This window comes from Temnothorax nylanderi, unplaced genomic scaffold, assembly GCF_030848795.1.
Source record: "Temnothorax nylanderi isolate EJ_2023f unplaced genomic scaffold, tnyl_v1.0 TNYL_tig0144_pilon, whole genome shotgun sequence".
Taxonomy (NCBI): Eukaryota; Metazoa; Arthropoda; class Insecta; order Hymenoptera; family Formicidae; genus Temnothorax; species Temnothorax nylanderi.
The window spans coordinates 151,857-168,746 of NW_027249206.1; the positions used below are offsets into that span (position 1 = coordinate 151,857).

Below are 16,890 nucleotides of genomic sequence, written 5' to 3' on the forward strand. Positions count from 1 at the left end.
TTCAGATTTAAAGTTATTAATACACCTAGACACCAAAAACTACAAAGCGCACTATGTGAACCTCGTCATCGGCAACCTGGGACACGTAGACATCAATTTCAAGGTATTAATACACGTAGACACCGAAAACTACAAAGCGCACTATCTGGACCTCGTCATCAGCAACCTGGGACACCTAGACATCAATTTCAAGGTATTAATACACGTAGACACCGAAAACTACGGAGCGCACTATGTGGACCTTGTCATCGGCAACCTGGGACACCTAGACATCGAATTCAAGGTATTAATACACGTAGACACCGAAAACTACGGAGCTCATTAACTAGACATCGTCATCGGCAACCTGGGACACCTAGACATCGCATTCAACGTATTATTACACCTGGACACCAAAAACTACGAAGCGCACTATGTGGACCTCGTCATCGGCAACCTGGAACACCTAGACATCGAATTCAACGTACGATTACACCTGGACACCGAAAACTATGAAGCGCACTATTTGGATCCCGCAATCGGCAACCTGGGACACGTGGACATCAAATTCAAAGTATTAATACACGTAAACACCGAATACTACGGAGCGCACTATGTGAACCTTGTCATCGGCAACCTGGGACACGTAGACATCGAATTCGAGGTATTATTACACCTAGACACCGAAAACTACGGAGCGCGCTATCTGGACCTCGTCATCAGCAACCTGGGACACCTAGACATCAATTTCAAGGTATTAATACACGTAGACACCGAAAACTACGGAGCGCACTATGTGGACCTCGTCATCGGCAACCTGGGACACCTAGACTTCGAATTCAAGGTATTAATACACGTAGACACCGAAAACTACGGAGCTCACTATCTAGACATCGTCATCGGCAACCTGGGACACCTAGACATCGCATTCAACGTATTATTACACCTGGACACCGAAAACTACGAAGCGCACTATGTGGACCTCGTCATCGGCAACCTGGGACACCTAGACATCGAATTCAACGTACGATTACACCTGGACACCGAAAACTATGAAGCGCACTATCTGGATCCCGTCATCGGCAACCTGGGACACGTGGACATCGAATTCAAGGTATTAATACACGTAGACACCGAAAACTACGGAGCGCACTATGTGGACCTCGTCATCGGCAACCTGGAACACCTAGACATCGAATTCAACGTACGATTACACCTGGACACCGAAAACTATGAAACGCACTATCTGGATCCCGCAATCGGCAACCTGGGACACGTGGACATCAAATTCAAAGTATTAATACACGTAAACACCGAATACTACGGAGCGCATTATGTGGACCTCGTCATCGGCAACCTGGGACACGTAGACATCGAATTCAACGTATTATTACACCTGGACACCGAAAACTATGAAGCGCACTATCTGGACCTCGTCATCGGCAACCTAGGATACCTAGACATCGAATTCAAGCTTGATTCATAAGAATCGACTTAAAAATTCCCTAGCGGCACTTTCTGCCAAGCGTAGAGAACCTTCTTTTCCGGCAGCGGTGGTAATACGATGTAAGGATACGAAATCTCTCCAGATAAACATGAAGCAATTGACTCAATATGTATTATATATATACCTAATTTACCTAAATAGAAATCTTCCTCCTGACCGATAAGTCTATCGACCTAATTTAATTTACCTACTAGATCGATCGAAATACGCGCGCGATATCGAAACTGGCGATACCTGCGCCGCCAGCGTCGAAAAAGTGAAAGTGACATTTCTGATTATATATATGTCATAAGACGTCGGCGTTAGGAGGAGGAGGAGTATCTTAAATAAAATTTTCACACATTTGGACTTTTCGTCGCAATATCTCCGCTCGTAGGGCTCGTAGCGGAAAATATTATAAGAGATACCCCCCCCCCCCTTTTCGACCCCAAACTATCGATCAAGCCTACTTAGAACTTGATCCGTTCACTCGTTATCGAGATCTCAACATCTCGGGTACTCGCAACCCGTCGCGTCGCGTAAAAGAGTCACGGTCGGTCTCGCTCCGCGTGTACTTGGCACGAGACACTACCGTGTCTCTTGATACATAGCCAGCGTTGGGTACGCTGGGAGCGAGAACTCCTTCGTGATAACAACGACGAAATTTGGGACATTACGGGAGATGTGGACATCTATGGATTTCGAAGATTATTCGAAATCGAAGACGAGTTTGAGAGAGAAGAAGAAGAAGTGTGGTAATTCTCAAAATTTTTTAAAATTTTATGAATAAATATTTTTATACTTAATTCCATATATCATTTATTATTCATTTTTTTCCGCTTCCTTCACTATTATTAATATTATTAAGTATATTTCATAATAATAATAATATTTTAAATAATAATTATTAAGTTATTATATTATAATAATAATTATTATTATTAAGTTAAATCCGCGCGAGGGAGAGAAAACGCGAACGAGAAGCGCGCGAGAGAAAACGCGAATGAGAAGACGCGCGCGAGGAAAAGAGAACGCGAACGAGAAGCGCGCGAGGAAGAGATAACGCGAACGGGGACGGGAGCGAGAAAGACCGCACGCGAGGAAAAGAGAACGCGAACGGGGACGGGAGCGAGAGAGACCGCGCGCGAGGAAAAGAGAACGCGAACGGGGACGGGAGCGAGAGAGACCGCGCGCGAGGAAAAGAGAACGCCAACGAGAAGACGCGCGCAAACGGGAGAGAGACAACGGAGGTCGGGAGCGAGAGAGAATATCAATGAGGGGGAACGGGAGCGAGCGCGCCGTGTGACGTCACGCGGACCGACGTGGCCGTTGGACGCGGACCCCCATCCCCCGCGGTGCGCTGAAAACGTGAACGCGGTGTCGCGAAATAGTGGCTCGCATGTTCTACAGGGGTGAGATCATTGCAGAGACAAGTGTCTAACTCGCTGTTTTGTTTATATTCGCCGATAAAATTCCAGCAGCCGAACGGCGCCCGTTAGCCTTTGTAATACCCCGCGCCGAAAAAGTGGACACCCCCCCCCTTCCCCGGACCACCTTCGTCCTAGAACGCAGACACCTACTTCCCCCCCCTCCGCGGACCCCCTCGGCCAAGAACGTGGACACCTACCCCCCCCCCCCTCGGCGGTACCCCTTGTCAACGATATGTTTATCAATATTTGATAAACAACATGTTTCGACGCGCTCGCCGCCCTCGAGTCCCTGCCCGCCCCGCTCCCCCCCTCGGAGCTCCCGGGGCCGTAGGCACACAGTATTCCTACTAACGTGTTCGGGCTCGACTCCCCTCGTCCGAAGGTCTCCTCGCGAACCGAGGGAACGCTGGCCAGGCATCCCGGGTCCGCTTGGATGTCCCGGGGTTGGTTTGGAGGTAGCTCTCGCCTCCTCGGGGGAGAAAGGCCCTATCACGGCCCTGTCGGCCTCACGCCAATCAGCTGCGCCGTGCGTGTCCGCCTCGTGCCCCGCGGTCGGACTCCTCATTGGGTCTCGCGATATCTTCGCGCCGCTCCGTCCCTTGCCGTGGGTCTCGCTCCCGTCGTTGGCTTCCGCAATCCTAGTCCCGAAGCACGGTGCCTCGGCGAGGTGCCACATTTTCATACAATACAAAATAAAATAAAATGAATAAATGATACGCATTCTAAAGTTTCGGTAGGCCCCCTGGAGATTTCGCGGTCGCTCTCCTGGCTCGCCCAAAGGCGCGAACCCGCGCCTTGTGACGGCGGCGGGGCGCTGCCACGCGCGGCGAACCGTCACGTCACAATATATATATATATATATATAATAAGGTTTTATTTCGTGTGCCAATTATTTCCACCAATTATCTCAGAAAGTATTGGTTTATTGGTTTATTGGTTTATTAACACAATAACATTTAAACGATACCCAACGATAAAGGGATCATGGCGACACTGATTAAATCGACATAGAACATTAAAGGTTAACACCCTGTTAACACCAAACCAACATCCAACGATGAGGCTCAATCTCCGACCTACACTAAACATTGAGGCTTAATCTCCAACCTACACTTATCATTGAGAATAAACTCCCAATATAAACTCATCATCGAGGATTAAACCCTCAACTTACCTAAACCTTAATGGTCAACACTCAATCTACACCTAAATTTAAGTGTTGACACTTAACTTTGATGACAAACACTAAACTTGCGCCCAAATTTGAGAGTTAACACTCAAATTTGAGTGTTAACCATCAAAGTTGAGTGTACTTTTTCATAAGGGCATCATCGATTTGCCCATCTCTTACGATATACTTTTCTTTTCTTCCTAATTATTAGTATTAAGTATGCTAATAGCATAACATGCACATTTATAGCAATTAACGGGATTAATTGATTATCGAGTTGATTATCCATTTTATAACCAACATTTATTTCTTATAAGAAACACACATCTTGTAAACTCGTAACAACGCTTTTATATCTTATTCTCTATTGTGAATTGTCTTATAGCTAATTTGTAATATTTTATTCTTAATTCCTTATGTTTAATTCCTTGTTTCTTATTCCTTTATCCTATTCCTTATTCCTCTCATTGTGTCTGAGCCTTAAGGCCGCCACTCGAACATCGCATACATCAAGAAAGGTTTCTCGAGGCCGAAACTCGTCCGAGAGTCGCGTAAGATCGCGAACGCATGAATACGTGAGTAGTTCATTACAGAGAAGAAACTCTCGGAGGGTCCGGCCGAGAGGGTGACACGCGGCTGCCCTTCCCGGAGAATCGTACGCGACCGGCAGTCACAGCGTAATTAGAGCCGCGCGGTAAATTCCGTCCCGCGAGGCGGGAGCGCGTAATCGAGACCGGTAGAGTCCGTGCATCGTGCGGATGCGTCCTGGAAATCCAGGTGGTACAGTACATGTTACGCTTCGTGTGTTTGTGTCGTAGGGGGGTACGTGCAAATGTTCGCGTGCGTTGTGTAATTGTCCGATAGTGCGGGGCCTTCGCGCCTATCGGACAGTATTGTCGCGGAACCGAGGAAGGGGTTCGCGTAATCGGGTCCTGGAGTGTGAAGCCCGAAAACTCGTGTAATTGTGTGTGGCGTAGTCGTCCTTGGGTGGTGTCCTTCGCGCCGACGGGGCAGTATTGTCGCGGAGCCGAGGGTGGGTGGGCGTAATCAGGCCCTAGGGTGCGAGGCACGGTTTTGCGGGATCACTCGCGAGACGTCGCGGGTGGTCCACACGAGGCTGCGGGTGAGACGTCGCGCATAGCTGGGGAGTTTACGGGCCGGATGCCGGTCGCTCCTTTATCCGTGTAAAGTACCGGGAATGCGGGTAACATGGTGTCCGTATGACCGCGTCTTGGACCTCGTGTCCGTGTAATCGCGTTTTGAAACTTGTGTTCGTGTATGTAATTGCGTCTTGTGCGTCGTGCGTTATGTTCGCGTCTTCGTGTCTGCATTGCGTTCGTGTAATCGCGTCTTGTGCGTCGTGCGTTATGTTCGCGTCGTGGTGTCTATGCTTGGCGCTCGTGAGATCGCGTCGCGTTGCGGCGTCCGTGTAATCTGTAATCGTCGATGGGATTTGCGTTATTGTAGTCGCGGTAATTAAGAACTATCGCCGTTTGTATCTTCCGCGTATGCGGGAGACGACCTGTAATACCGATTCCTTCCGGACTTGCGTTACTATGAAATATATGCTACTTGTTATCCTCGTTATATTTCGTGTGTGTTAATTGCGGTGCGCTCCCTCTCCTCCTATCTAGCGAAACCACTGCCAAGGGAACGGGCTTGGAAAAATTAGCGGGGAAAGAAGACCCTGTTGAGCTTGACTCTAGTCTGGCACTGTCCTCCGAGATCTAACAGCGATCTAAACTCTTTAGAATTCACGCCGGAGATATTTAGCGTTTGGAGTTAGAATAACGTGGTGCGCGTATTCGCACCTGGCGCCCATTTCGAGCTTTGTCGGAAGTACCTGGTCGAGCTACCGTGATTATTATTAACACCGAATACCAATAATACCTTTGACCGATTTATTTAGTGAATTGTCGGCGCGCTCCTTCTCGGCCGGCGAGACCGAGGGGACTCGTCATCGTCATATAATTTAATCTAACATAATAAGTATATATACCGTGCACTATCCTTTATTCTATATTAGTACTTGTGGTATTCTGCGAAATATTCTCAGTATATACTACGAACTGGAAAAAGGCGGACATAGAAATCTTCTCAATATGTTCGCAGTAAATTGTAGTACGTATCTCGAATGTTTTGAGAATATAGATACGCAATATACTGCTGCGATATCCTTCGAATATTCTCAGTATCTACATGTGCTGTATGGGGTAACATCATAAATTTTCAAAATAATACATATGTATCAAAAAGACATAAAGAATTGATCGATAATTCAACGTAAACTCCAAAAATGTACAGATTGTACAGAATATATAGCGTTATACACGAACCAACAAGAATGAAATAATTTGCAATGATTCGCGTTCTTTCAGCTTTTTATTGCCAAGTTATAATTTAAGGAATATTCTTTCCACACAACATGAATTTTATACGAAATATAAATCACAAAATATAAATTGCACATAACCTGGTATGAAATTAAAATAAATACCTCGACGCGTTTTCAGGAATGTATCCGGTGAGAATGATGCTGGATGTCGCTTTTAACGGTTGCAGCCGAATCGGTTTGTGGACATTCTGAAACGAGCACAATATGACATATGTCAGTGTTTAACGAGTTTGATAGTTTTTGGACAGATCGTATGTATGTTAGTATGTTACATAAATGCTCGTCAACGTTCGTATGTGAATCATTAGTGTGAAATTTGAGACAATCTTTCGAAAGTTTTGAATCACCACCTGCAGTCGACTAACGATATCACAACCACGGCAGTTTCTCGATAGCCGTTGCGCCTATTATATGAGCAGGAGTGCAAATTTCGTCAATGCAAGCATAACAATGCTAATTGTGGGTGCTTTCCAGCAAGAGACACTGTGTAACACTGTTTACGTTTACACGGCCCAATTTACGCCGAAGTTATAACATCAACATGGAATGTTCCAACAGTGACACAGTGTTACACAGATCGACACAACAAAAATCTAAGTTTCAGCGTGTAAAGCATATCAGCGCTATTATTTCAAAAAATTGTTAACATTTGATAACCGTGCTTATTCTTAAATATGAGCTACTACAATACAAAAATTAAAAAAATTTTTTTGTTAAAAGTCCAATTTACCTTATATAATTTATTTAGAGGTTACAAGACTCTGACAGAAGTAAAAATTATATGGCAAATTTGGGGAGTAAAGAGTAAATTAATAGGGGGACTTCCGGTTCCGGGACAAAGAAAGTGACAGGTGCGAGAGTAGCGGAGATAAAGTGGAAGAGAAAACTGGACTAAGAAAGGTTTGCGGAGGGTGAGAGTGGCAGAGCAGCAGGGCGGAGGTGTTCTGCAGCGGAGGTGAAGAATTCGAGTGGGTGTGAAATCGGTTAAAAAGAGAAAAGGCAAAGAAAGTGGCAGGAGCAAAGTGACAGTTGAGGCATAGACGGTAAGTAATATAGAGGGCAGACAGAATGTAAGACATTGGTGCAGAAGCGGGCATAGACTAACTCGTGTAAAGTAGGGATAACTACAAAACGGGCAATCAGCCATAGGATAGATAACGAGGAAGAGTGATAGGCAAAGTAAAAGCAGCGGATGGAGAAAAAGAAGGAGGTAGGAACAGAAAGTGAACAACAGAGAGGTAAAGGAAAGAAGGGGGAAGTCGAAGGCGAGAAGAAAACAAGAGGTAGACCCACGAAGGCGGAGGAGCTAGCCAAACTGAGAGGAAGTGCAGACAGCCCAGGATCGGTTAAGGATTTTCTTCAAAAGAGGAAGAGGGAAGAAGAAGTGGAAGAGGCAGCTAAAGCAGAGAAAGAGTTTTTGGAAGAATTCAACACACAAAGGAGGGTCAACAGATCGCCACCAACCAAAATCAAAAAAGAAGAGGAGGGAAAAGAAAACATGGCGACTGAAGATTTATTAAAAGAAATTTTAGAGAAAATAAAGGAACAAGAGAGAGAAAGAAAGAAGGATAAGGAGGAACAAGAGAAAGAAAGAAAGAGAGATAAAGAGGAAATAAAAAACGAAATCAAGGGACTAAAGGAAGAACTGAAGAGAAGCGAGGAGATATGGGAGAAACAAAGGAAGAATATGGAAGGAAGAATTAAAAGTTTAGAAGAGAAGATGGAGAAGAAAGATGATAATACGGTAGTGCTGGAGGGAGGAGAAATAATGAGGAAAATGAAAGATATAGAAAGAAATATGGAGATGGCAGAGAGAAGAATGAGGAAAGTCAACATAATCATAAGAGAAGAGAAAACAAGAAGTGAAAAGGAAAGAGAAGAAAAAATCGAGAAGATGATAGAAGAAATAAACAAAGCGAAAGTGGCCGTCGAGGAAGTACGAGAGATAGGACATAGAGAGTTTAAAATGAAGGTATTGAGATGCAGAAACTGGGAAAGCAAAAGGGAGATAATGGGGAGAAAGAAAGAGCTAGGAAGGAAATATGGTTGCTTCCTAGATGACGACCTCACTAAGGAGGAAAGACGGATACAGAAAGAGATAAGAAAGATAGCAAGGGAGAAAAGGGAGGCAGGAAGAAGAGTAACGGTCGGTTACCAAAAAATATGGGAGGATAACAAGGAGTTGAGATGGAGCGAAAGCAAAGGTGTGCTAGAAGAGAGAAATGACTTTCGCAGATCACATTGAGAGGAAGAAGGATAAGGAAGGGCTAAGAGTGACAAACGAGAGAAAGAAGGAAGAGATACAAAAAAGGAGACATGATAGGTTTAAGAAGATAGAAGAAGAGCTGAGCGTTTCAGAAGACGTCAAAATGTATAAGGAAGAAGAGGAGGACATGTGAGGGAACGATATAGTGGAAGTCGAGGGGCAGGAGGAGGGTCACGTGGGGGAAGTGATAAGAAACGATAGGGGGAGCGAAGAGACGTGGAAAGTGGCCTTCTGGAACGTAGCGGGTATATCAAACAAGGATAAGGACTTCTGGGAAGGGATAAAGGAATGGGATGTTATTGTGATGATGGAGACTTGGACCGACGAGAAAGGATGGGAAAAAGTAAAAGAGAAACTGCCGAGGGAATATAGATGGAGAGTACAGAAAGCGACCAGGAGGAACAGAAAGGGCAGAGCGTGCGGAGGAATAAGGAAAAGTATAGAAGAGATAAAGGAAGGAAGGGAGACGGAGATAGAAGGAAAAATCGAAGGTAAGATAAGGATAGGAAAGGAAATATGGAGGATAATAGGAATCTATGTAAACAACGATACAGACAAAAAATTAGAAGGATTGAAAGAATGGACGGAGGAGGGGGAAAAGGGAGTAAGAACCATAATAGGTGGGGACTTTAATGCGAGAACAGGAGAGGAAGGAGGATGGGAAGAGGAAATCGAGCGAAGAGATGAGGATAGAGGGAGGAGGTCTAAAGACAAGAAGATAAATAAGGAAGGCAGGAAATTACTGGAGTTCATCGAGGAGAGAGGATGGATGATATTAAACGGAGGCACGAAGGGGGATGAGGAGGGAGAGTATACATATACGGGAGGGAGAGGCGAGACGGTCATAGACTACGTAATAGGGGAGGAGGAAGTCAGAGAAAAAGTGGTAAGACTGGAAATAGGAGAAAGGATAGATTCGGACCATCACCCAATAATACTTTGGGTGAGAGGTAGCCCAAAGAGAAAACAAAAGAGGAGAGGAGCAGAAAGAATAAGAAGAAGAGGAATATGGAATGAAGAAGGAAGAACACAATTTAGAGAGAGGCTAGGCGCGATTGGAGGAAATAGAGATCTGCAAGAGGAAATAGAGGAAGGAACAATGAAGATAAGAAAAGTGATTGAAGAAAATGAGGATAAGAGTGAAAAAGGAGCTATTAAGAACAGAAGAGGGTGGTGGGACGAGGAATGTACGGAAGGTAAGAGGGGAGTGAGAAGAGAATTGAGGAAATGGAGAAAAGGAAAAGGTGAGGTAGAAAGATATAGAGAAAGAAAGAAGGAATATAGGGATATGTGTGAAAGGAAGAAGAAAGAGGAGAAAGAAAGGATGATTAGAGAGATCGGAGAAGCGAGAACGGAGGGAGAGGTATGGAAGTTGATAGGCAGAGCGAGGAAGAGAAGAAAAAGAGTGAACGAAGAGATAAAACAGGAAGAATGGAAGGAGTACTTCATGGAACTGATGGGCGGAATGGAGAACAGGGTGGTGAAGGGAGAGGGGGACGGAAATAGACAGGAGGAAGAAGAGATAGAATTAGAAGAGGTAAGAAACGTAATAAAGAAACTGAAGACAGGAAAAGCAATAGGCAATGACGGGATACCAAACGAGGCATGGAAATATGGAGGAGAAGAAATGGTGAATTGGATATGGGAAGTATGCAAACGGGTCTGGAGAGGGGAAGGTTGGCCGGAACAATGGAAGGAAGGTGAGATAATCCCACTAGTTAAGAAAGGAGAAGGGCGAGAGGTGAAGGACTATAGAGGAATAACCATTATGTCATCGATGTACAAAATCTACACGGCGATACTAGCGGAAAGAATAAGAGAGGAAGTAGAAATGAAGAAGCTGATCCCCGATAATCAAGCAGGATTCAGGAAAGGAATGGGAACAATGGATCAAATATTCGCTTTGAACTACCTGGTGAACAGACAAATAGGAAAAGAGAAAGGAAAAATGACTGTATTTTTTGTGGACTTGAAAGCGGCCTTCGACCAGTGGATAAAAGAGTGTTAATCAAAACAATGAGAGAAAGAGGAGTGAGACAAGGACTGATAGACAGGGTGGAGGAAGTACTGAGGGAAACAAAGAGCAGAGTAGGGAGAGGAAAAGAGAGTGGAGGACAATTCTGGACAGCGAAAGGCTTGAGACAGGGATGCCCACTAAGCCCAATACTATTCAATCTACTAATCGCAGACATAGAGGAATACATAAAGAAGGGTGGATGGGGAGGCGTGAAACTAGGAGGAGAGAAGATATACACGCTAATGTATGCAGATGATATAGCACTGCTAGCGGAGGAGGAGCAGGACATGAGAGCAATGATAAGCAGGCTGGAAGGATATCTAGACAGAAAAGGTTTAACTCTGAGTATAGAGAAATCAAAGATAATGAGGTTCAGAAAGGGAGGAGGAAGGAAGAAGAAGTGCGACTGGAGATGGAAGGGAAAAAAATTAGAGGAGGTTAAAGAATTCAAGTACCTGGGGTACACGCTGAAGGAGAATGGAGGACAGGAGGCGCACATTAGAGAGAGAAGAAGAAAGGCAGCAAGAGTAATGAGGGAAATGTGGGGGATAGGAAAGAGGATGTGGAAAAAGGACTGCAAAAGAAGAATATGGCTATATGACACCCTGATATGGACGGTGATGGGATACGGAGCAGAAATATGGGGATGGAAGGAAAGGAGAGAGGTTGAAGGTATTCAAGAGAGATATCTAAGATGGGTACTCGGAGTAAACTGGAGGACGCCGGGATATATGGTCAGAGACGAGCTAGAAAGAGAGAAAATGAGAGCTAGAGCAAGCAAAAGAGCATGGAGGTTTGAAAGAAAACTGGGAGAAGGTAGAGGAGGAGAAATAGCGAGAAAGTGTATGGAAGAAATGAAAGAGAGATGGAAGAGAGGAAGGATAATAGGAAAATGGGAGCATGAGAGAAAAGACTACTTGGAAGGGATCGGAGTAGAAACGGAAGAAGAAGAAGAGCTTGAGGAGGAGGAATTGGAAAAGAAGGAGAAAGAGAAGGATAGACAAGAAAGGATGGAAAAGATCACGAAATCGAAGTACAACAGGTGGTATAAGAATATAAGGAAGGAAGGGATCCCGGACTATTTAAAGAAAGGATGGGAGGAAGCGAGATGGAGCAGGGTGGCAAGATTCAGACTTGGTAATGAAGTGAGGGAGGGACTATACTGGGGTGAAGAGGAGGATAGAAGGTGCAGGATGTGTGGGAGGGAGGAGGAAACATGGAAACACATATGGGAGGAGTGTGCCAGATGGGAGGAGTGGGACGGAGAGGGATGGCAAGACGTGGTGGGTAGACTGCTGGGAGAGAAGGGGGAGGAAGAGAAATGGATGAAAGCAGTAGAGGAAATGAGACAAGAGGAGAGAGGGAGAAGAACGGAAAGTGCAGGGGGAAGAGCCAATAACCTCCCGAAAGAGGACTAAGCAGGACGAGACATCGAAAAGGAATGAAGGGAACCTACGTCGAGGTAGATAAGCAGGGGAACATAAAGGGTAGATAAGCAGGTAGGGGAACAACAAGAGAGGAGGAAGTGAAAAGGAAGATGAGGGAGGTATAAAAGAATGTATTCTATTAGATTGAATGAACGGAGCAGAATGAGCCGATACAATACTCCTTTAACCCGGGAGAAAGAGAAAGTGGTACTAGAGGTGAGAATAGCGGAAATGGCAAGGCGGGTACACAATGCACGCCGCCACAACGGGTAAAATGGATCGGCGGCAAGGTCGAGAGTGCGATGGAAGAGAGTAACAGATCGAGGAAAACAGGCGAGAAGTGCACGTGGCGAGAATAAAGGTGATAAGAAAGCGACAGTAAAAGAAGCAAGGCAGGAACAGCAGAAAGAGTTGACGACGGAGGAGTAAAGATACCGCAGGAAGGAAGTAGAGGAATGATGAGCAGAAAAGTGGCGTTAACAGTCGACAGGGAGGTGATAGAGGCGATAATAGACGAACGACTGAAAGATCTCAAGAGAGAAATAAAGGAGCTGAAGAAGGAGAGGGACGCGATGGATAGAAGGATGAACAGAATGGAACAAGACCAAGGCAAAAGGAAGAGGGACGAGAGCGAAGAGAGAGGGGATAACACATACAAGAGAAAATGGTGTTTCAAAGACAATGAGGAGAGCGAGGAAGAAAAAAGAAAGAAAAACATTATAATTAGAGTCGAGAAAGTGATATGGGGGGAAGGCGGCACAAACCTGAGCAAAGTGCAGAAGCTGATATCGAAAAGATTGAAGGTGGAGGTGGAATTGAAGGAGGTGAGCGTGCTAGGGCAGAGAGGGGAATGGCTCACGATGCTGCTAAAGTTGGGAAACGAGGATGACAAATGGAAAGTGTTAGATGCAAGAAGAAGAGAAGGAAGCAGAATGAGAGTAAAAATGGACGAAGACAAGTCACTGGAGGATAGGATCAAAGAAAGAAAAGAGAGAGAAAAGAGAAAGGAATGGAAGGAGAAGCAAAAAAGAAAGTCAAGCAGGTCAGCAGAGGATGAAATTTCAAAAAAGATGGAAGAAAATCTTCTAATGATTTCCGACGAGGAAGAGGAGGGATCGGAGGGAAGGAGCTGGAAGTGGTAGGGAGGGGGATAACAAAATGCAAAAATTGTAAAGGGTTGGGTACGTCCCTATAAAACGCCAAACTAATGTATTGTATGTATTATATGTAATGGATGACGGGAATTATTGTAAAGGGTTGGGTACGTCCCTACAAAACGCCCTTTTGGACCCCATGTGGGTAATAAAGTACACGTTATCAATCAATCATCAATCAATCAATCAGAGTAAATTAATAGGAGTATAAATTTTTTGTTATATGTATATGTATTATTATCTTTAATACTTAATTAATTATGCATATACAACAAATCCTATTTTATATAATTTTGTTATTTTATTTATAGTTTTTTAAAATTTACAAAAAGCAATAAAATTATTTAAAAAATTTTTTTACAAGAAAAAAGTATACGCCAAGGTAAAAAATATTTAAAAGTGTGTATGCATTATTAAATAAAAACTGAACAGTTAAAAAATATATAGGTATGAAATCAATTAAATTAGCCAAGTACTACTGAATTTAAAACAAATTTAAATCTCATAAATAACATTTTTTATTACACATGTTTAATTAATAAACATTTATTTTATTTTTCTGTGACTTTTTTGTGATTTTTAATGGAGCATATACTTCGGCCATACATACCCCCTCCGAGGCCCCTTGCCGACCTTTGACCCCCAGAATGCGAGAGTTGGTAGAAGCGTGGGCGATGAAGTGGTCGGAAATTATGGGGAGGCCACAAGAAACAGCTCGAGGGAGTCACTGACAGAACTATGAAAGCAGACGGGCTTGAGGATAATGAACACTCATTTCCCACACAAAGAAATCCATAAATTCACGTGGGAACGTCCATCAATGTGCCAAAAGTCGATCATTAATTATATAATTATGAGACAGAGATCGCGAGACTGAAGTGTGCGGATTGCAGAGTGAAGCGGGGACCTAATTGTGAATCAGATCACTATCTGGTGACGGCGAGAGTAATATGTCTCTTTAGAAGGAGGATGAATGAGATAAGACAGCAAGAGGAGAACGGAAGCATAGCAAACTATAAATCGGTGCGCTATAAAACCTACCTCCTTAATCAACCAAGTATCAGAGATCTATTCCAGCGCAGACTAGAAGATAAGCTATGCCGTAAGGAAAGCGCGGAGAATGTAGAGCTAGGGTACGACAATCTCAAGTGCATGATCAAGGAAACAGCGCAGTAAGTTCTAGGCACAGAGGAGTATAATAAAAAGAGTCCTCAACCGGCATGGATGACAGTGGGGATCCTCACTATGATAAAGGAAAAAAATTGTTGTGCCGGGAGTTGTGCTCGGGGCCGGCACAGGATTCGGGGATTCCGGGTCGGAGAAAGAATTAACTCGTCGCACTGTTTTAAATGAATTAATTGAAATATATTTCTTTTGATCAAGTTAACAATTGTCCCAGTTACTTAGGATTAAGTCCCGATATTCGCGTTATACTTGAGAGTCGCTTAACGATTATTACGGTTACTAATTTGACGAATAATATGACGGTTATTAATGTGACAGTTATTGTGACGCACGTATATGCTTAGATGTTGTATTAGCGACTGCCCGCCCGATCTTCCTATTCGGCGGTATTTATAATGTCGGAATCGACATCCTGTTGCTAACTCGGGGGCTGCCGAGTTAGCGTTGACTTCTCGTTGTCAGCGCTTTGCGCTGACCTTCGCATCAGCGCTTTCGGTCGTCCTGGAGTTGAACGCTCCTAGTTCCGGTGTCGGTTTGCATCGGAAGATCGATCGTCCGATGCAATCGTCAGGTTTTTCGGCGGATTTCAGATTCGACTTTAGTCGCTAGGGTCGGATTACTTATAGGAGGAAACTCGCTGTTGCTAAGTGCACTAATTAATCATTATAACGTTGTGCGCTCACAGCAAAATGCTGCATATAAAAGGTGGCTAAGAGATAAATCGTCACAAAAAAGGACAGAGTACCAAAGGAAGAATAAGGAACTGAGGAAAAGAATTAAGGAGGTTAAGAATGAGTACTGGGAGCAAAAATGTATTCAGATCGAGAACCTGCTAGGAGGCTTACAAACAACGGAGGCATGGAGGACTGTCACGAATCTGAAGCGGAATTAACGGCGGGACGCTCTGGAGAGTCTAATTCCTATGGCGAAGTGGAAAAACTATTATGAGGATCTGCTGACGGAGAGCGGATGCTGGGACGATGGGGTGGAGACACCAGATGAAAATACGGAGAGGAATATTGGTATTACCATTAAGGAAACCAATGTGGCACTTTCCAAAATAAAAAATGGGCGATCCCCAGGCCCAGGAAACGTCCCAGTGGAATTGTTGAAAGCTGGAGGACCTATGCTTGTGAAGAGTATGGCATTCCTGATGAACTGCTACTGCCAGCAGATCAGAACGCCAACGGAATGGAGAAGTGCCCATCTAGTATCCTTCTTTAAGAAGGGAAGCAGTAGAGATCCAAATTGTTACAGAGGCATCAGTATCCTGAGCACGTTCGCGAGATTATATGGGAAAATAATTCAAGAGAAGGTGCAGAAGGACCTGGGACAAGAGATTGAAGAGGATCAGAGCGGATTTACGCCGGGCCGATCGTGCACAGACAACTTGTTTATACTCCAACAAGTAATGGAAAAACGCATAGCAACCGGGACAGAGGTCCATTTGGCCTTTATCGATCTGGAGAAGGCATATGACACAGTGCCACGAGTCAAACTATGGGAGGCACTACGTTTGCTAGGCATCAACCGACATTTACTAGCAGTGATAAAGGAATGTTATAAGGATAATGTTACTCGGATCAAAATAGGGAACCATCTTTCGGCACCCATTAAAATTACTAAGGAGCTAAGGCAAGGATGTAGCATGTCGCCCATTATGTTTAACCTATATGTAGAGGTGGCATTGCGTAACTGGAAGGCACATTGTAAGGGGATGGGGATCCCTGTAGGAGAGGGCACTTTATTCTCGCTCAGTTTCACGGATGACCAAGTCGTCCTTGCACAGGACTCGTACGACCTGGAATTTATGATCAAACGGTTGTACAAAGAATATAAACACTGAGGCCTCCAAGTTAGTCTGAAGAAAACCGAATATCTAGTTGTTAACTCGCCTACAAGCTTTGAAATATGCATAGAAGAGGGTGTTCAGATTAAACAAGTACGGACATTCAAGTACTTGGGAGCTCATATTGACACAGAGGGCCTAGGTGCGTTGGAGATAAAACAACGAATATGTCAAGGTAGAAAAATAATAGGCTGTTTAAACTCACTGTGGTGGGATCGGAATATATTATATCTAGGAAGAATAAAAAAAGAATACGCAAAGTAATGGTGGAGTCGGTGATGTGTTACGGCTCGTATGGTCACTAAGTAGACCTGAAAAGAAGATTGACAGCTGTGGAGATGGATTATCTGAGAAGGAGCGCTAGAATATCAAGGTTTGAGAAAAGAACGAACGAAGAAATTAGATGCATGATGGATGCGAGAGATACAGTGGTAGATAGAATTGAGAGAAAAGGACTCAAATGGTTTGGTCACATATATTGAGAATGCAGGACGAAAGATGGCCAAAACGAATATACAAGTGGAAACCCCC

At 44.3% G+C, this 16,890-nt stretch overlaps 1 protein-coding gene across 7 annotated transcripts in view; it reads right to left on the reverse strand.

The window, feature by feature from the left end:
• Positions 1–16,890, reverse strand: part of LOC139777305 (galectin-7) — a 275,279-nt gene that overhangs the window by 141,440 nt on the left and 116,949 nt on the right. For 6 of the 7 annotated variants that reach the window (XR_011719313.1, XR_011719319.1, XR_011719314.1 and 3 more), the window contains one exon: positions 6,564–6,649. The exons of the other annotated variant lie outside the window; for it this stretch is intronic. Coding sequence is in view for 3 of the 6 variants with exons in the window: in XM_071714642.1 (XP_071570743.1) it covers positions 6,564–6,649 (86 nt within the window). In the remaining 3 variants the exon portion in view is untranslated. The remainder of the gene's footprint in view (positions 1–6,563; positions 6,650–16,890) is intronic. 7 annotated transcript variants of the gene reach the window in all.